At 32.4% G+C, this 21,976-nt stretch overlaps 1 protein-coding gene across 5 annotated transcripts in view; it reads right to left on the minus strand.

Annotated features, from left to right (window-relative positions):
- SYCP2 (synaptonemal complex protein 2) overlaps positions 1–21,976 on the minus strand; it is a 66,754-nt gene that overhangs the window by 6,699 nt on the left and 38,079 nt on the right. For all 5 annotated transcript variants that reach the window (XM_072944497.1, XM_072944498.1, XM_072944495.1 and 2 more), the window contains 15 exons: positions 21,587–21,647; positions 21,207–21,264; positions 20,537–20,670; positions 19,951–20,387; positions 14,475–14,602; positions 13,651–13,687; positions 11,550–11,620; positions 11,399–11,456; positions 10,889–10,944; positions 10,386–10,443; positions 9,750–9,918; positions 8,001–8,038; positions 7,362–7,532; positions 5,752–5,950; positions 2,629–2,834 (listed from right to left, as the gene is read on the minus strand). In XM_072944497.1, coding sequence (XP_072800598.1) covers positions 2,629–2,834; positions 5,752–5,950; positions 7,362–7,532; positions 8,001–8,038; positions 9,750–9,918; positions 10,386–10,443; positions 10,889–10,944; positions 11,399–11,456; positions 11,550–11,620; positions 13,651–13,687; positions 14,475–14,602; positions 19,951–20,387; positions 20,537–20,670; positions 21,207–21,264; positions 21,587–21,647 — 1,881 coding nt within the window. The remainder of the gene's footprint in view (positions 1–2,628; positions 2,835–5,751; positions 5,951–7,361; positions 7,533–8,000; positions 8,039–9,749; positions 9,919–10,385; positions 10,444–10,888; positions 10,945–11,398; positions 11,457–11,549; positions 11,621–13,650; positions 13,688–14,474; positions 14,603–19,950; positions 20,388–20,536; positions 20,671–21,206; positions 21,265–21,586; positions 21,648–21,976) is intronic.

Here is a 21,976-nt window from a genome sequence, read left to right on the forward strand (position 1 = left end):
AGAATTTGTCATGATTATTAGATCTAAAAGTCAACAGTGTTTCTATACAAAGGCAAAATTTTAAATACAGCAAAGAAAAAAATAGAACACTTCAGAAGTACAACTTTCTTTGTGGAAGATTTGGCACAACTTTGTTGGAAATAAGACCAAAAAGCAGGGAGAAAAGTGAAATACGTGGATGAGAAATCTCAGTAACAATACTGGGAAATGCTAATTCTTCCCTCAAACAAACTAATTCTAAAACTGATCTGACAAGTAAAGGGCCCAGAGAATTCAGAAGTAGAATGAGATGAAGGTGAGGATTAGGGGTGGTGAAACCCCTGTAAGTGTGAAACTACACTAACTGAAGCAAGGAGGTGCACTGTGCTGTATCTCACTGACCAAACGGCTGACCCATGTGGTTTGCAAGGCTGTGACCAAATTGGCATCACAAGTGATGGAGGAAGGAGGGGGATCCCATGCATGATGTTGAACTAATTCACTATCCATATGCAAAGAGAAAGCCTAGGAAGATGGAAAACAAAGTTAGAATTAAAACTAACATTTGTACAAGAAAAGAAAATATTCTTATGACAACAGCTGAAAGATTTCTTGAAGAGCAAAAGATTGGTAAATTTCATTACATCATATTTTTTGTCATGTGGAAGTTTTTGATTTAACTAAGTGAAAAGAAAAGCTACGTACTAGAAAAAGAATGTTTGCATTATATAACACCAATAAAGAACTAGGACCCAGAAAATAGTAAGAACGCCTACAAATTTATAAGGAAAAAAATCAAACAATGTAATTTTAAAAATAGAAAAAGTAGGCAATTTACAAAATGGCCAAAAATATAAAAGTACTCATTGATGCTGTTAATCAGAAATGAAAATTAAGTCAGACAAACTTTACACTCATCAGATTGGCAAAAACTGTAGAAAAATGGGCACTGTCACATAGTATTGTTGGAGAGTGTTAAGCTGGTACAACAAATTTACATAGATTTCCAGTACCTAATTAAGAGTCAACAGTAACTGGGAAACACAAGGTCTCCTGTAAAAGTCCAGCTAATATGTAACAAAATTCCATCTAGCACAGAGTAGAATCAACATAGGTATGCAGCGATTACCTAGGTGCTGAGATTCGCAAGACAAAGCATGCAGGGAAACTAAGGACGACAGAGCAATGCTGACAAAGGACCATGGGATAACGGTCTAGTGGGAAACTAGTTTTAAACCGTGTTCTGTAGAAATTAAGAGTCTTGCAAAGGTGCTTTTGGGGGTTATCAGAGGGAGATGTATCAGCAAGGGTTTAGACCTATCTGCTTTAAACAGAGTAGTTATGTTTTTATCTGTTTGGCACATTGGAGGTCTCATATAAGGTTCTATTTGAAAAATTATGCTTTGTGAAGACTACTGGTTAAACAGAATAAAAGGACCTTAAAACCCTGTAGAAATAAACTTACATTCAGTTCAAAATGGTAGGACAGTAGATTGGTTTTATCAGAGGATTTAGATCTTGGCTATAGGTGTGCTGAACTGTCATTAATTCCATCTTTGTGTATTCAGATACTAGCTCATATCAAGAGAATAATATATTTGAGTATTTACTGTGTATCAGGTATTATGCTTACATAATCAGCCTATTTAATTTTTGCCAGCCCCATTTTACACATGAGAAAACTGAGGTGCAGATGGCTTCACTAACTTGCAAAATGTTAACACAGTTAGCAAATAGTGGAGCAAGGATAAATGCATTCTATCTGAGTCAAAACTTTTTCTGCTATACCTAGTTACAGTGAACTATATTATCTTGATAATCAGCTCTATAACTGTATTACTATTTCAAAATTCGAATTAAGTCATCTATACAACCCAAGTCAAAGGGGTTGGAGGTGAGGTAGAGTTTATAAACTAGTCCCAAAGTACAAACAACCCTCCTCAAAAAAGCAGAATTCCAAATATAAACTACTTCTTGTCGACATTACATTTTTAGCTATCCTCCCTCACTATGACCCATAATTGATTCCTATCTCTGTCTTTTTAAAAGACTTTTGACCATACCTACATATTTTATTAATAAGAAATGGTACATATAACAATACATGAGAGGAAGGATAAAGAATTTTTCAACATATCATTAAGTTTGTTAATATTCATACCATTTACCTACTAGTTTTAAAGTTAATTTACAAATCTTTAAAGCAAATGCTATAGTCATACTGTTCTCAACTACACTCTTTGCAATTTGCTTTGTCAACTTGTGATTTAGTAACTAAATGTTACGGACTGAGTTACGGTGAAATCTGAAAGAAGTGCCTATGTTGCAGTATGAATAAGCCTATTCAAATCTAGGAAACGAACTATGTAATTCTGACATGTAGCCAAGTAAGTAGTACCTCCTGGGAAGTGACATTCCTAGCACAGACTTGTCACCAGTACTGTCATACGCCACCTTCTTCCTCCTGCATGGATCAGTCTGCAGTTCACTGAGGCTATTTACTTATTGGTAGGTTCCTCCTCTCCCCTAGACCACACTCAAAACCTTAAGAAGAAAAGCACTGTATACTTGATTAAGACTAGAAGGCAAATGATTTATCCACTTCAGGTATATCTGATAAAAGAGAAAATACATACTTTTTTTTCTTACCAAAAAGAATGACTGTGGAATTGGTGAGCAATTTTCTCTTGTACACAGTAAATTTTCCTCACTGTTTTTGGGTGACTTTGTTGGACCTCCAATGCTGCATTTACTGTTTATGGATTCAGGTGATGAAGTTTTTGGATAAGGTGATACTGATTTTGTTATACAGTCATAATCCTGAGTAAAATCCCTTTCTGTTCCTTTTTCTATACCTATATTGCCTCACAAAACACAAACAAAAAGAGGTGACAGGTGTTAATCACTGTCTGCTTTAGAAATAGTATGATTAATTGAAATTCTAAAAATATAATAAACCCTCAAATCTTAGCCGTATTCAGAAAGGGTAAGCTTAATAAATCAAGGTCAAATTATATGTAAAACGTTTTTAAAGACTAAAAAATACTGAGTATTATTCAATTTAAAATAGCTCACAGCAAAAAAAAATGTGACAATGAATATACGTACGTTCATGTATAACTGAAAAATTGTGCGCTACACTGGAATTTGACACAACATTGTAAAATGACTATAACTCAATAAAAAATGTTTAAAAAAATTTAAGAACTTTCCAAACATTTTCAAATAAAAATATCTATGATGACCAACCTAATTTAATTACTATCCTGAGTACTCTGAGATCATAGCCAGTACTGGTACACATTAAAGTCACAGGTTTGATGGTTAGAGATAGCTTGGGAAGTAGTCTGGTCTAAATCCTTCAAATACAGATGAGAAAATTCATGGCTGAAACAAGTCTTAGTATAAATGAATTTTCAGACAGTTTTCAGGTCAGGTCAGGGCATATGATCAGATCAGGTCTTCTGAGTATGTGCTTATCTGAGATGACATTTGTCCTGAGCAGTATTAAAATATTCTAGAAAAGAACAAAATAGCTACTTGAGGGGAAATGTTTGTTAACTTATGTAAGTCTTGAATTTTTGCTAAAATGATGGACACTCAGAAATGCTTTAAAATACCCTTAAAAGGAACTGAAAAAGATATAATAAGTACAAACTTATTCTTATAGTTTCTATACTAGAAAAATATATACATATGCCAGAGCTTCAAAGAATAAAACTTTTCTGTAGATTGCCTTGGGCAGTGTGACCATTTTAACAATATTGATTCTTCCAAGCTAAAGCATTACTGAAGAGAAAGAAAGAGGCTGGAGGAATAACTCTTCCAGACTTCAGACAATACTATAGAGCTACAGTCATCAAGACAGCATGGTATTGGTACCAAAACAGACATATAGACCAATGGAACAGAATAGAGAGCCCAGAAATGAACCCACAAACTTTTGGTCAACTCATCTTCAACAAAGGAGGCAAGAATATACAATGGAATAAAGACAGTCTCTTCAGCAAATGGTGTTGGGAAAACTGGACAGCAGCATGTAAAACAATGAAGCTAGAACACACCCTTACACCATATACAAAAATCAACTCAAAGTGGATTAAAGACTTAAACATAAGACAAGATACAATAAACCTCCTAGAGGAAAGCATAGGCAAAACATTATCTGACATACATTTCAAAAATTTTCTCCTAGAAGAAATAAAAGCAAGAATAAACAAATGGGACCTAATGAAACTTACAAGCTTCTGCAGAGCAAAGGAAACCAGAAATAAAACAAGAAGAAAACCTACGGAATGGGAGAAAATTTTTGCAAGTGAAACCGACAAAGGCTTGATCTCCAAAATATATAAGCAGCTTATACGACTCAATAAGAAAAAAATAAACAACCCAATCCAAAAATGGGCAGAAGACCTAAACAAGCAACTCTCCAAGGAAGACATACAAATGATCAAAAAGCACATGAAAAAATGTTCAATATCACTAATTATCAGAGAAATGCAAATCAAAACTACAATGAGGTATCACCTCACACCAGTCAGAATGGCTGTCATTCAAAAATCCAAAAATGACAAATGCTGGAGAGGCTGTGGAGAAAGGGGAACCCTCCTACACTGCTGGTGGGAATGCAGTTTGGTGCAGCCACTATGGAAAACAGTGTGGAGATTCCTCAAAAGACTAGGAATAGACTTACCATATGACCCAGGAATCCCACTCCTGGGCTTGTACCCAGAAGGAGCCCTACTTCAGGATGACACCTGCACCCCAATGTTCATAGCAGCACTATTTACAATAGCCAAAACATGGAAACAACCTAAATGTCCATCAACAGGTGACTGGATAAAGAAGAGGTGGTATATTTATACAGTGGAATACTACTCAGCCATAAAAACCGACAACATAATGCCATTTGCAGCAACATGGATGATCCTAGAGGATGTCATTCTAAGTGAAGTAAGCCAGAAAGAGAAAGAAAAATACCATATGAGATCGCTCATATGTGGAATCTAAAAAACAAAAACAAAGCATAAATACAGGACAGAAATAGACTCATGGACAGAGAATACAGACTTGTGGTTACCGGGGTGGGGGGGTAGAGGGTGGGAAGGGATAAACTGGGATTTCAAAATTGTAGAATAGATAAACAAGATTACACTGTATAGCACAGGGAAATATACACAAAATGTTATGATAAATCACAGAGAAAAAAAATGTGACAATGAGTGTGTATATGTCCATGAATGAGTGAAAAATTGTGCTGAACACTGGAATTTGACACAACACTGCAAAATGATTATGAATCAATAAAAAATGTAAAAAAAAGAATAAAACTTTTCTTTGCCAATTATTTTAAAATAAAAGCAAAACTTAGTTGTTTATGAAGATAATCCACTATGGGTTCACAGAATGACCATGATATTCCTTGGAGACTTTTGCCAATGAAATGTAGAAATGAGAAACTAGGAATTCCCATCATTCCCACTGTATTCAAGGTTTCACATTTTAACTTGTAAATACACATTAAATTTTTTTCTGTATTAAAGCATTTGGTCTTTAACTTTGTAACATGTAAAACTTCAGGGTCATAGTAACACTGTTCTCAAGTCTACTCAGCAAAGACCAAGTTACTAGCATTAACTAGTGTAAAAATGAAGTTTTGACTACTGAAAATCTTAAATATACCCCTCAAAATTAGTCTTTAAATTATATATTCATGTAATTGTAGTAGAAAATTAGTGAATATTCAACTAAAGGAAAAAAAATTATACTGACATCTCATTACTTCTATAGATGATGGACTCCCAGATAAAGATATAGGAGCTAGGTCAAGGCTGTTATCCCGTAGAGTATCTCTCAGGAGAGATGAGTTTTTCCTTTCTTTTGATATATCCTTTTGTATTTCGGCAGAAAAGGAATCCTGCTGTTTCTTTGGCAGCTTCACAGTTTTGCTTCTGGAATGTATACTCTCCTCCTAAATGTATTCATAACTTTCAAATTATACTCAAATACAAATAATTTATACTTGGACATATAAAACTAAGTTACACTGAAGTATTTATTAAATGCCTTATATCACTAAGTACAGGCATAATAGGGGCCTCAACATGACTAGTAAAAGACTTTCTAATATACTAGAAGGCAGATGACAAATTCACAAGAAAACATAATATACATAGACTATAATAAATATCTTAAGAGCTACATATAAAATGCTATGACAGTTCAAAGAAGATTATATCCAGTTTAGGGAAACCAGGAGGAGTTCCTAGATTTCACGGTACATGACATGCTCAGGAGTTTGTAAAAGAAGACGGCAGGAGATGTGACTGAGAGTGTGGAGGACCACTGATTCAAGCAGAAGGAGCAGAGAGACACAGGTCTTGTTTGGGAGTCACAGGTTCTCCATTTGACTGTTCCAGCTCTGGGTATATAATGGGGAAGTGAGAATAAAAGCTTAGAAAGGTATTTTGATGCTTTGAATGTCTGTTTGGAAATTTTTAGGGTTTTTCTTTGAAGAGAGTAGGATGAAAGTTGGTTTGGCAAGATTTACCTACCTATATGTAAATGAAAGTAAGGAGTGATAGAAAATCTGGAGGTAAGTTATATTAAATCCTTAAGATCTTTCAGGTAAGAGATAACAGGGAGAGAAAGAGGTTTAATCATTTAAAATGAGAACAGTATAATGGTCAGAGACCTACCTCTACTGCCAGACTCTGAATTCAAATCTTTGTTTCACCACTTCCTAGCTGTGTGAACTTGGGCAAGTTCCTTCATCTCTCTGAACCTCAATTTTCTCATTTGCAAAATGAGATGTCATTAGTAGTCATTAAGTATGCTACTTAAGGTTTTAAGAAATTAAATCTATAAAATGCTTAGAATAGCACCTGGCACATTGTAAGCACTATATTCTTTTTTTTTTTTTACTTTGTTAAGAATGCCTTCAAGTATAGGCTGGGGTATGTCTATAAGACTGAGACATAAGGAAGAAGTCAGGTATGAACAGAAGTAGGGCAGTGTATGGGAAGAAACTCAGATCCAGTTATTTTTGCTTTTACACAAGAAAAAGATCCAGATTCCCAACTGTCTGTACTTTCCTGAAGGATAATTTTGGGAAGGACTACATACTTCTCTAATTCAAAGATACTATCTTAAAGTTATAATTTTACTAGAGTCAAATACCTGTTTTGTAACACTAATGCCAACTTATTACAAATTTTAACATTATACTGCCTAAGGATCAATTTTTAGAATTATTGTGTAAATTTTATCATATAGAAAGTTAAATCTTAAAAAGAAGTGGCAAGTCTGATATTCTTACAAAAATACACTCTATTTAATATTTTAGGAGGCTTTTAGAAATTATTAATCAGATATCTACTTACCTTTACTAGCAATTTTTCTTTAAATGAATGTGAAAATTCTTGTTCACTCTCTGATTCTGAATTTGAGAGATCCTTATAATTTTTTTTGGTTTTTGCTGCTCTTCGTGGAAGTCTGGTTCTCCCCTCTGGAACTGTCTCATCTACCTTTTTGGTGATATTTTTGTTGGGTGTCTTTAGGAGAAAAATTCCTGAATATATTAGATCACTATTTTGAGATACAAGCTATTTGCTATAAAATTAGCACTGTGACAAGATCCATAGATGCACAGGAATAAAAATATTCCTGATTAGTATTTTTAAATGAGTGGATTTTATCTTCCCATTCCAAATATATTCTTTATCACTTTTTTAGCCTTAATATTAAAGCTCTGAGAGGCCTGATATATATTACTTAAGAGAAAGAAAAGGAAAAAATAGATATCAAAAATACCTATAAGCACAGAATAAAACAGACCTAAAACAGGCCAACATGATTCAAAAAGGCAGAAGGCAGAAGTAAGTGTGCAGAGCCTGAAACAATTATGGATAAACAAGGATAACAAGGATCAAATTATGAGATGACAAATGGCATTTTTTTTTTACAGGAAAAGAGAAAAATAATTTTGAAAAGATGTTTCAACACAAACTTCCCAGTTTTACCATTTTAGATCTTGGTTGTCTCCTTTCCAAAGATGGTCCTGCAATTCAAGAAAATAAGGTTGAATTTTTCAAATAGATGAGAACTGACATTAAAAGTTACTAGAATATTTCTCCATATAAGTTAGAATCATGAAAAACAAGAATACACCTTTAAACTCATTCAAAAATTTAAGTTTCAAGATGAGACTAAACCGAGATTGATACATGTTTACAGGATAGGTTGGTATAACATGAATTATCAAGTTCCCTTCTAAATTAATTAATTAAATAAAATAAAACAAACTTTTAAAACATACAAGAAAATATATAACATACATTACAAAGTTAACACTCACGAATTACCATTCCATTTATCTGAATCTACTTTGTGTACTCTTACATGACCTTCCATATCCCCTCTGCCAAAAGGTAATCACTATCCTGAAACTGCGTTAGTCACACGTATATATCTCTAAACAGTATAATTAACTTTATAAAACAGAATCATGTCATTTGATATTGTCATGTTCAAGCCAAGGAAGTAATGAAGTTCTAGAAGAAAGGTCCTCCAATCCTGGCAATAAGCCAGCTCCTACATATTGACTTGTAGTCATTCAGCCATTTAAACAAAACAATTCACTCAGGAGCGTTCAGTTTTAAGAGCTTTTACTGATTACAGTATTCAAACATTTACTGTCTTCCCAAGATTTCTAATCAATGTTGTAAATGTCTTCATTTGTATATCTTCCCACCAGACTACAAGCTCCCTGGGAGTATGTGGCTCTTACCGTGTTTCTCCTTGCCTCACAACACACTGCTTCAAAGTCCAGACACTATGACTAGACCCAGCTGCACCTTTCAGCATTTTCCACAAAGTCTGATTACACTCCAACTACTCCAATACTGCATTCCCTGGGCATACCATGCTATGCCATACTCTCTCTTTTACATAAAAAGATAATTCTACTGCTGCTCTTCCTCATGTATATGATTGAACTCTCATCTGTTTTCAAGATTCAGCCTCACTTCTAAACACAGACCAAAGTTCATTTCTGTATCTCTATGTTCACTTCTTTTTAAGACATCATTCCCTCCCCCAACTGCCACAGGTCACTAATGATTATTTTTATCCTGAAATAAAATAAACAGTGATTTCCTTAAAATAAATATAAATTTAAAAGTTCTGAGTTATGTTATGTTGAACATATAAAATCTTTGAGTTTTAGTAAACACTGAAATTGATGTTAAGCTATGAAAACAGTCATTATGTCTAGCCAAAACCAATACCTCAAACCCTCATCCAGCTACTTCAAGAAGGCAGAAGCCTTATGCTGGGAAAACGTTTTGTGGATGATTTAGGCAAAAATATTTCTCTAAGAAAACTGTTTTCCTTTCAATAAGTTTTTATTGCATCTATATGAATTCCTAAAAGGTATGTGTGTTGGGTGTGGCAGGAAGTGGGATACTGTCCAAGTTTTTTGTTTAAGGTGGTGTTGGGTTCATGAGTACTTAATACATTATTCACAATAGACAAATGATGAGAGTATGTCATGAGCCAAGATTATGATAAATCATATTTTGAGTCCCTAAGGTCCCAATAAAAAAAGTAATCTAAGTATAAACATATTATCAAAAAAGTAACACTTTATTCTTATTCATAAAGGTATGTAGTTATAAACACTCTCTACATACAAAAATATATTTATGAACCAACAAAGCATTTTATATAGTTGAAATGGTAAAATCATTTACAAAAAAGTGATTTCTTACTTGATCTCCCACTTTTATGTTTCTTCACATTTTTATTTCTGCTGTAGTCTATTAGCTGTGGTTTTGATTTTGGTTCTCTTAGCCAGCTAATATCTGTCTTCATGTCATCACAATTGTATTCTGTGTCAGTATCACTAAAGAGATTTTTCTTTTTATGATTTGTTACAATCTATAAAAAAAGACAATCCTTGTAATAGATGACAAAAATCTGTCTTATTATATGTCATGCAAAGGAAGTTAAGCCAAAAAAAAAAAAAGGAAAAACTAACTTTTTTTTTAGCATACTAATCTGGCATTAGGGATCTATCCAATAAAGTCACTCAGAAATCCATATCAGAGATCAAGATTTAATTAACAACAACACTGGCAGCAAAAATATAAAATTTAAATCAAAATAGCTTACTTCCATAGAGACATAACCCAATACCAGCAAAGAGATAACCAAAATTGTCATATCATCTTACTAGATTGCAGATAGCTCAGAAACCATAAGAAAAGTCATAATGGGAACATCTCCTATAATTTAAAAAATGATCCAAATATTTTTGTTTTCCAGTTCTGTGATAATCTTTGGCATTGAAAAATTATTAAAAGAAATACTGATGTTAATAGACACATTAGGATATTATAACTTACTCTTTTATCTTTTGTTTTGAGAGAAGTTTCAAGTTCATCATGATTCCTTAAATCTACCCTTAAACAAAAATATGCATTAATTTTAATCTTAATTACTCGTTTTCTTAAGTTGGCATGCAGCTGCAGAGTTAGACCTGGGTTTTCCATCTTAACTCTTTCACTAACTTACTACATAATTGTGGCCAAGTCACTTTTTCTCTTAAAGTGACCTTACTTAAATTATATCAAACAACAAGGTTAAAGGAAAGGATTACTAACTCCTTTCCACTTTATCATCTAAGATATACAACTAATATTAAAAGTGTACAGTGTTCTACATGGTAATTTTAGAAGCAAATACTGAAATAAAAGAACCATAATAGAAGTTATGACAATGGCATTTTTATTCACTCTTTTTATATGTTAAAAACTCAGACAAACTGGGAGGAAATATTTAAGAAAAAGAACAACTGAGAAAAGTATATTTTAAAATGACCCATCTAATTGTTAATAAAAATACCTACAATGTTACTGAAGTATCCACACAGGCTTCTCTAGCTGTAGCTTGAAATTCCTGGATCTATATTGTGAATAAGCATTAAAAATTTTCTCTCAGTGTTAAAATAAGGTTTAAAAAAAAGAGAAAGAAATAAACATTAAAAAAAATCTCATTTCTATCACTTCTATCATATAAGATGGGACAATAAAATTAAGCTTACTAAAATATTTTTATGCTTAAGAAGAAAGCTAATAATATAAAATATACTAAAAACAAGAGTAATAATTTTAAATCTGTTGCCATCAGTAAGTGATTTTCTTGATGCCCCAATTACTCATTTTTGTCTACTTCAGTCCAAAAGATTGGAAAGAAAACCAAATATGCTTAGGATGGTATTGAATAAATTTTGAAATATTTAACAATGTATTTTAAAATATTTTAAAGCATATTTACAAGAGGATGGAAATCCTCTAATAACTGCAAATACAAAATACTGAGTAACTAATACAAAAATAATGACTAATTTCTAGCTTACTCCAAGTTTTATAATAGGCTCATCCGCTCCATTCAAATTAAAATTGTAAACATCATTCCTGTAAAAATGAAGAGAAATATTAACTCCATTATACAACAAATATTTTCTTTAAATATGAAGAAAACTTTACAATTTATGAAAAATTACTTACAATGGGCATTCAGAAGTAACATTAACGAAAGTAGTCTTCAATTGTCTATAACTTTTTTTCTGAACCTTTTCCTAAATACAAAAAAAAATTTACATAAAACCATTCAAACTTGTATATTACTATACTTGGCAAACAACATATGAAGTACATTTTCATATATTATCTAGTTGTGTTTCCACTAATAAAAATTTTACATTTGTAACAATTTCCTTAAATATCCACACTTTTAAAAATACTAAAGACTTATGTATTAAACTGAGGAGTGCTGTAAATCAAATACAAAATATAAAATCCTTTTATCTTGATTATTTATTGACATAGGTAAATGACCTCACTGGTATTCTACAAGCTGAATTTTAGTGATTCTAGAATCATAAAACAAGCATGTTTCTGTTTTTTTTTTTTTAAGACTCATTTGCTGTTAACTCTTAAATAGAAAAGCTTTGGGAAAGGTTTAGGTTTATGTAAAATCTCCTGCGAAAGAGTCAAAATTGTATTAATCAACTAGTACTACTAGAGAAAAAATATAGGTAACGTTATTCCTATAGCCTAATGCTCAAAGTATATTCAATGTGATCAAAAAGTAGGCAGAAAAGAAGTTAAATCAAAATTTAACATATTGAGTAATTATGTTATTAAAGTCATTTAACTAAGTACATAAATAATATCACTAAATGATTGCTTACTGATCAGAAATAATTAGAAGTCTAATTTAATATCCAGAAGTTGGAAATATTAAAACTAAAAAACATTCATTTTAGTTGTGATTCATCCTCAATTTTATTATTTCTTTTGGCTTCTTTATATAGAATTATTTGCCTAATTTCAAAAAGTTTATCCATCAATGTATTACTCCTCTGATCACTTATCTGACTTATCCCTTCCAGTATGATTTTTACCAGTGTTTAGATATATTTGCCCAATTCATCTTTTGCATGTCAGTGTATTCTGGGTATTACAGAAGATCCAAAAATGAGCAAAGATACTGAAGAGTGTACAAACGTGAGTAAAGGTCTACAAAGACAATTCTAAACAGTTGCACTCTAGTGGAAGATAGAAGAGAGAAAGAAAGAACTGCAATAGTGAATAAAATATCAAAAAATAAAAGGTACAAAGACATTATTACACAGACTTCAGAATTCTTGCCCACCTGAATTTTGAGTCAGAGAACCTTAAAAAGGTTTCACAAAGAAGGTGACTCTGAAGCAGGGCTTACAAAGAAGAATAAAGTTTTGACAATGAGAAATGAGGGTGGAAGAGCCTGATGACTCACTTTGAAGTTCTTTCCAAAGGGGAAGGAAAAAGAATAAACACTTAGAAAAAACACTAAGGGAATTACTGTGTTTCAGCTAAATAAGACATGTCTAGGGAATTAATGTTAGGAAATCAGACTGACTTTTAAAAGGTCTTGGGAGCCAGCTTAAGTCTCTACTTAATTCAATAAGAAAGAGACCAAAGAAGGATTCTGAATGAGAGAACGACATGATTAAAGCTCTGTGATTTAGAAAGTTAAAAAGCTGGTATTGAATGTAATGAATGGATTGGCACAGAGAAATACTAGTGGCAAAAAGAATTACATAAAGGCTATTGTAATAATCCATGGACTAGAATTTAGAACTCAAACAAAAAAATAGGAGTTGGCAAAGGTAGGAGAGAGAAGATTTAAGAGGAATGTACAGACAGAGAAGGTGAACCTCAAAACAAAATTAAGTGAAGACAGAACATAATTGTGAGGAATAAATAAAAAATAATGGATATTTTAAGCCTGGATGAAAAAAAATAAATGTTTTTAACAAAAATAGGGATTTAAGAATAATCTTATTGTCAGGAGAGAAGAGTTTAGCTAGAAAAAAATATCTGAATCATGTACCAAAAGGTAAAAATATCACATTCATATATGTAAGAAAAGCAGAACAGAAGGTTAGGGGGGCTACTTTGAGTACTTGCCACTGAACTTGTCAGCCATTTAATCCATTTATCAATATGTTGAAAACATTAAATCTACTTCCATCCTACTACTTACTACTCTATGTTAGTCTTTACCGTCAAATATTGTAGAGTTTGACTACACGTTTGGTGTAGTTAAATAAATGAAACCTACCTTACTGAGCTGTAGATCAGATTTGTTTGAAAAACCACTATAAAAAAGGTTTGTCAAAATTAAAAAACAATTAAATGTCAGTAGAATGTTTTACATAAAAGCCATTTTATACAAGGTAAAACATATTTGGGTCACTGAGTCTCCATTCAAATGCTACATATAACTGAAATGTGACAGTACTAGTCTGATAGTTTTGCAAGTTCCCCCAGAGTAAACAGCAACAATAATAGTTAAGTCCAAAAGCTGAACCATTCATGCAGCAGGAGGTGCCAAGCAATTTTCTTAAAACTGTTCTGCCATGAGAGTAATTTTTTTCATGCCATAAGACCAAAATTAATTTAAACATGAATTAACCACCTGGTAGCCCATAAAGACACATTTTATAATATGAGAAAACCTTCAGAAAGATTGCAAACAAGGAATACATATTTACTATACAAAAAACTCATTTCAGCTCATTTACATTTCGTATTTTATTAAGCAATCCATTTAAATATACTTAGTTTTACTCATCGCTAGCTTCAACAAATAAAATTTCTAAAATGTCTGTAGGCTAAAGATTCATTCCTGGAACGGTATGCTGCATCAATATGGTGTTTATGATACCTTATAAACTGTAGTCAGGTACTAGAATGACCACTTTTAAATTTAGTTCCCTTTCTGTATAATTTAAACAGATACTATTGATGAAAGTAAATAATTATGCGTTTTCTAATGGACGGTTACATTATTTGAACATACATTTTAAACTAATCTTAAAAGTATGTAAAAACTTTTAGTGTACATGTCAGAAAAAGATCCATTTCTAAAATTTAAGAACATACCTGTCAATCAAAGACTCCTTTAATTTTCTTGTGGACTTTATGCCATCCTTTGGTTTGTATCTCTTATTAATTTGGCTTATCAAGGATCCTGCTGCATCAGTAAATCCTTTCCCTTTTAACTTTTCTCTCTGAAACAATTTATAAGTTACTCAAAAACTCTACCAGTTAACCTCCAAAGGAAAATAAAGGCTACAAAGAAAATTTAAGAAAAGGCTGGCTCTATAAATAATTACAAAGAGAAATAAAGGGAGTCAGAAACTAATAAGTTTGGGATTTGTTAGGCATTAAAACAAGTTAGGATAAGTTTTTTAATATGTAGAACTTTGCAGAGTGCTTTGTAGAGATTTTAAAAAAACTTTCTATCCATGAGAAAAAAATATCATAAAAAACTGAAGGAAACCAAAAGCTGGTTCTTTGAAAAGATCAGTAAAATTGATAAGCCTCTAGCCAACTTAATTAAGAAAAAAGAAAGTAGTAGAATAAAAAAAAATGATAAACTCTATGCCCATGAATTTGATAACCTATACTAAATGGACAAATTCCTTGAAAGACAAATTCTACTAAAACTCACGCAAGGTAGAAATAAATCATCTGAATAGGCCTATATATATTAAAGAAATTGAATCAATAATTAATACCTGCCAAAACAGAAAGCACCAGGCCCAGATGGGCTCACTGTTGAGTTCTATCAAACATTTAAGGAAGAATTACACAATTTTCAGAATCTTTCACAAGACAGAAGCAGAGGGAATACTTCTTAACTCATGCTATAAAGCCAATATATCCTAACATCAAAATTAAAGACATTACAAGAAAGGAAAACTACAGACCAGTATTTCTAATAAATATAGATGCAAAACCCCAGAAAATTTAGATAATCAAATTTAATAATGTATAAATAATATATGTATCACAACCAAATATATTTCCAGGTATGCAATGTTGATTCAACATTTGAAAATCAACTAATATAATCCAGGCTAAAGAAGAAAATCATAGGATAATATTAATAGATGGGTAAAAGCACTTGACAAAATCCAATACCCATTCATAATAACAATTCTCAGAAAACCAGGAATAGAGAAGAACGTCCTTAACTTGATAAAGAACATCTACAAAAAAAGTTACAGCTAAAATTATACTTAATGGAGAGAAACTAGATGCTTTCCCACTAATATCAGTAACAATGAAAGGATGTCTGTTCTCACCACTCCTATTCAACATCATTCTAGAAGTCCCACTAATGCCATAAAACAAGAAAAGGAAATACACTGCACACCTATAATATAAGGAAGAAAGAAAGAAAACTGTCTCTGCTCACAGATGACATCACTGTCCATGTAGAAAATCTTAAAGAATCAACAAAAATATTCCTAGAACTAAAAAATTATAGTACAACTGAAGGATACAAGGTTAATACAAAAGTCAATTGCTTTCTTATAAACCAGTAATGAACAACTGGAATTTGAAATTACATTCCATTTATATTAGAACTGCCAAAAATGAAGTATCTAAGTATAAATCTAACAAAACATGCACAAGATCTGTATGAGGAAAACATGACTGATAAAAAAAATCAAAGACTTTATAAATGAATGGAGAGATATTGCATGTTCATGGATAGGAAACTCAATATGGTCAAGATGTCAGTTCTTTCTATCTTGATCTATAAATTCAATGTAACCCCAAAGTCCCAGCAAGTTATTTTGTGGTTATCAACAAAATGATTCTGAAGTTTACACGGAGAAGCAAGAGATGCTGAGTAGCCAACACAATATTAAAAGAGCAGAACAAAGATGGAGGACTGATCCTACTTAAAGATTTACCAAAAAGATACAATAATCAATATAGTGTGTAACTGGTGAAGGAGCAAACAGTATAATGGAACAAAACAGAGCCCAGAAATAGGCCCACATAAATAGTTAATCGATCTTTGACAAAGGAACAAAGGCAATACAATGTAGACAAGACAGTCTTTTCAACAAATGGTGTTAGAACATCATCACGCCCCCCTCCTCCCAAAAAAAGATTCTAGACACAGACCTTAACACTCTTCACAAAAATTAACTCAAAATGGATCATAGATCTAAATGTAAAGTGCACACTATAAGCTATAAAACTCCTAGAAGATAACATAGGAGAAAATCCAGGTGATCCTGGGTTTGGCAATGCCTTTTTATGTACAACACCAAAAGCACAACTCATGAAAGAAAAAAAATATAAGTAGGGCTTCATTAAAGTTAATAGCTTCTGCTCTGCAAAAGATATTGTTTAGAGAATGAAAAGAAAGGCCACAGACTGGGAGAAAATGTTGGTAAAATACATATCTGATAAAGGACTTTTATCTAAAATATACAAAGAACTGTTAAAACTCAACAATTAGAAAACAACCCAATTTAAAAAACAGACTAAAGATCTGAATAAACAACTCACCAAAGAAGATATACAGATAGTAAATAAAAATATGAAAAGATGCTCAACATCATCAATTAGGGAATTGCAGGTTAAAATAACAAGATACCACCAAGCACCTATAAGAATGGATAAAATCCAAAACATTGACAACACCGAATACTGGGGCAAGGATGTCGATCAACAGGAACTCTCCCATTCATTGCTGCTGAAATGCAAAAATGGTACAGCCACTTCTTCCACTTTTGGAAGACAGGCAGTTTCTTACAAAACTAAGCATACCCTTACCATATGACCCAGCAATCATGCTCCTTGGTATTTTTCCAAATGAGTTGAAAGTGTAAGTCCACATAAAACCTGCACATGAATGTTTATAGAGGTATTATTCATAACTGTCAAAACATGGAAGCAACCAAGATGTCCTTCAACAGGTGAATGGATAAACAAGTCTTGGGACATCCACACAATGGATTCAGCGTTAAAAAAAAAAAAAAGCCATCAAGCCATGAAAACTCATGGAGAAACATTCAATGCATATTGCTAAGTGAAAGAAGCCAATCTGAAAAGACTACATACTGCATGATTCAAACAATATAGTATTCTAGAAAAGGCAAAACTATGGAGACAGTAAAAAGATCAGTGATTGCCAGGAATTTCAGGGCAGTGAAACTATTATGCATGATACTCTAAGGGTGCATACTGGTTGCTATGTATCTGTCAAAACACGGAATACATAACACAAAGAGTGAACTATAAATATGCACTTGAGTTAAGAATATATCAATATTAGCTCATTATTTGTAACAAATGTACCACACAAATGTAAGATGTTAATGATAAAGGAAATGAGGATGGGGTGACGGAGAATGTGGGAGGTATCTGTATAGCTTTAAACCTGAAATTGCTCTAAAAAAACTTAAATGGAAAGACTACAAGGTAAGAATTTGTATCTGCACAATTTTAGATAATTTGATTAAAAAACTCGAATGACACTCTTAAAGGTATGATTTCTCTTGATTTTAGTTTTATTTTTTTCCTGGGAATCAGGCATATGGCTTTTTAAAAATTATGGTAAAATATAAACAAATATAACATGACATAAAGTTTACTATTTTAGCCATCTTAAATTTGTATTTTTTATATATAATAGATAAGTTACTTACTATCTCTTCTTGAAATTACCAGAATAAAGACAGGGTATACTTGCCTTGATAAAAATGTAGCAAATACAAACCTCCCCTGAAACGGTGTATGATTTAAGAATTTTGACATAATTGGGACCAATGTAGGAAATCTGTACCACTGAACTCCAGAGATTCTATTTCTCTGGGTTTATCCAGTGAATAGAAAGACAGGATCAGACAGATGACTGCCTTAGAGGAGAGTCATCCATGAATGATTGGCAGGAAATCCTGCATAATAATAAAGGGAGTGAAACTAGGAAAGAGTGAAGAGAAATTCTGAAAACAGGAAGTTGAGTTTTTAAAAAATTAGAGCACAGATCAGAAGAGATGGCCAAGTTTCTTTGCTCTCAGGAAAAAGGGATGACTAGGTCAGAAAAATTCTGTGGAATGATTCTAAATTCCAAAGAAAATAGTTTAAAATTAAAATTGAAGAACAGATCAGCATTCAGACAAAAAGAACCTTACTTCCCCTGGATCTGAAAGAACTAAGTAGCAACTAAGAGTAGAAAGAAGAAAGAACAGCATTCGGAGAAGCAAGAAAAAAGTGACCTAAAAGGATCTGGTCAAGAAAGACAGCAGTCAAATTAGGCAGAAAAAAGTGAACTGCAGGTTAAAAGCAAAATAAAGAATAGCCCATCAAGACAAAGGAAATAATGTCTAATTATATACAACAATTACAAAATTATCTATTAAATATTTCACTTGCACACTAATATATATTAACATTTTACACTGATTCTATAAATTTGACTACCTGGGTATTAATAATACTCTAGAAGATAAATGAAAATGAAGGCTTTTAAACCCTGGATCTTCTAAGGCATAGTGGAAAAGGGATTGCAATACTGATAGTGGAAATGTATTCTGATTAGAAAATTTTCTTCATCTGCATCTTGATAGCAATGACCAAAGAAAAGATTTATGGTAACTGCTACAAAAAGTAGACTTTCAGTCTTTAAAGTATGGTGCAAATTAGCTAAAACTGTCCTGGAGATGTTCTATAGATGGTTAATCTGAAGAAGACAGTGGAGGCATCAATGGGGACAAGTAACAGTTATAATAGAAGATAAATCTCCTCTACCCAACTTACATCCTTTCTTGAAAAAGCTTGTCAGACTTTTAGGCAATTAATACAAAAAATGTTTCAGATGCTACTAAGTACAAAACTGTGCTAGGTCATTCAGGAAAACAAATGTTAAATAAAACATAGTCTTTATACTCTAATAGGCTAAGACAGGGAAAACACAAAATAAGCATTTATTAAAAAGAAAGGTAAGCACTATTAAAGAAGCATGGATGGTTCTATATGCATGTTCAAAAATTCAAAAGACTCTGAGGGACAGAGTGGGAGACAAGGAATAAGAGGAGACAAGGAACAGCGTTTATTCACACTATAGCTAGTTACATGCCTGCTCTGCACCTGCTGACAGGTAGTTCTATCAGGGCTGGGACAGTGGAGAGATCACAAAGGGGTAGAGGAGACACTCACTCCTACGGTCTAAGCTTGAATTAAAGAACAGGGTATTACTAGAGGTTGCCAGTGGGGAGAGGAGAAAGAAGAGGGGCAACATAGGAGCATGGGATTTAGAGACACAAACAACTATCTATAACAAAGATAAGCAACAAGGACAAGTTGTACAGCACAGATAAATATAGCTATTATCTTGTCATGACTTTAAATAGAGTATAAGTTATACAAATAGTGAATCACTGTTGTACACCTGAAACTAATGTAATATTGTAAATCAACTGTACTTCAATAAAAAAGAACAGGGTATTACAAACATTAAATTTGAAGCAATTAATCAAGCTTCTTTCACTTTATGTTACTAGGTAGGCATATTATGGGTGTAAAGAAATAAAACACACTGAAAGCTCACCGTTTTTTTTGGTTTCAAGTCCCAGGAATTAAGTTCAGACATCAGTCTTTTCCCTGATTTTCTAACGCTGTTTGCATTTTTTCTAGGAGAAGGGCTTTCATCACAAATAGCAGTATTCACATCCTTTGACAATATGTATTTTTTCCTATAGATCACAGATTCTTCAACTGTCTTATTTAGGAGAACTGATTTAAAAGTAGTTTCAGATTCAATACGCCAATCACTCTGCTTGGTATTTTCAGTACTTTCCTCCTCCAAGTGTTTAGGATGACCGAGTTGCTGTTTGCTGCCTTTGCAGACTCCTACTTCTGCTTCATCTGCTTTGTTATGCTGCATTCTTTCTTTCCTGTACTGTACCTTTCCTGTTTCCTCAGAATTATCATCAGATGTTGAAGAGGATGATTTTTGTTTAGCAAGTTTTTTGTTGATAATAGTATCTAGTGGGAAAAGGAGAAATTAATCCTTATTAAATTTGTAAACTGATCATATTTAAAATTTGTTACAAACAAAATATTTGTTAAGATATTTCAAGAAATGAGTATCTCCCAAAACTACTATTTTATATACAGAGAAAACTATGTTTCACCTTGATTAAATGTGTCTCCTGATGAAGTACTTTCTCTTTGGTTTTTACAAAGCTGAATATTTGTTACAGGTGTCCAACATACCCATTTGGAGTGCATTTTATTTCCGCAGATGTTGTCTAAAGCACCAGGTAACCTACAAAACAAGTTCACTTGCTTCATATATTACAAAACATTTGCCTGTAACTCTGGCATAAGACCTTGATTTTTTTTTTATTTAGTCAATGTTTATTGATACAAATTTGTTAGCAATCAAATATGAAAATATTTTCATAAGTCATGATGAAAGTTAAAATTCACTATATAATTGATCAGATGAAAGAATATTGTTAAAAAGTTCCATTATTGCTACTATTTTCATATCTACCTAAACATATCTCACATCTTATATGTGTATTTAAACTAGGTTAAATTTCTTCATATTCATACTTTTTAGTTTGAAAATATCATTCATTTTCAGTCTCTCAATTTGAAAAGTTACGTTGGTTGATACAGAAAAAACATGTAGGCTATTTCCTATTGTGCTATCATAATAATATACGTGAAAGATAATTGTCTATAACCAGTACAACATTCTAAAACTATAAAGGCCTATTTCTTTAAATTTGTTACATTCATCTAAAAGTAACATTATTATAGGCTAAATGATTTGATAGGTTTTCTCATACTTACACAGGTTTATCTATTTTTCCCAGTGCCTGTGTATCAGGAACAATATCCTGGAGTTCATCTAAGTAAAATAAAAATTGTGGTATTTTCATTTTTTCAAGCAGTTGGCAGGGGAAAATGGAAGCTGGTACAGAATTTGATCAAAGTTCACATATTGGGATGGAAAGACTGACAGATCTCATCTTCCCGCCTCCCAGACCCAAATTTCTTGGGAACAAAGGCTGTATATTTCTTTGCAACCTCTAAGTTCTTTGCATAAAGCTGAATATATTCATTACATATCTTTTTTTTTAAATAAGTGAAAGAGTTAGGGTAAAAGCTAAGTATAAGAGAAGTGTGTGTTTGTGTACAGAATGACTGAAATTAAACCATAAAGTACTTACTAAAATTTTGGTTTGGGAATTCAGTATCCTTATTTTCTACAACTTTAGCAGTTTTGATATGCTACAAACACAGGAGAAATGTTAATGTAAATTTGAATTAAGGTATTATATGAAAACAACTTTTAAAAGTCAGAGTATTAAAATTTAAAACTTTTAAAATTTGCCTTACTATTAAAAGTTGACTTGTTTTTCCATTTATTTCATAAAGATTATGCCCATTCTAGAATACCACCTATCCTAAAACTTCAGAAAGTAACCTTCATTGCAGATAAGGAGGCAGAAGATTCTACAAACTTTCAGATCTCAGCCATGGCTAGGATAGTAATTCAGTTTTCATCCATAACTGAGAACCTCTGAACCTGCATGGCACATCTCCTATTGCTGTTGATC

This window comes from Vicugna pacos, chromosome 19 (assembly GCF_048564905.1).
Source record: "Vicugna pacos chromosome 19, VicPac4, whole genome shotgun sequence".
Taxonomy (NCBI): Eukaryota; Metazoa; Chordata; class Mammalia; order Artiodactyla; family Camelidae; genus Vicugna; species Vicugna pacos.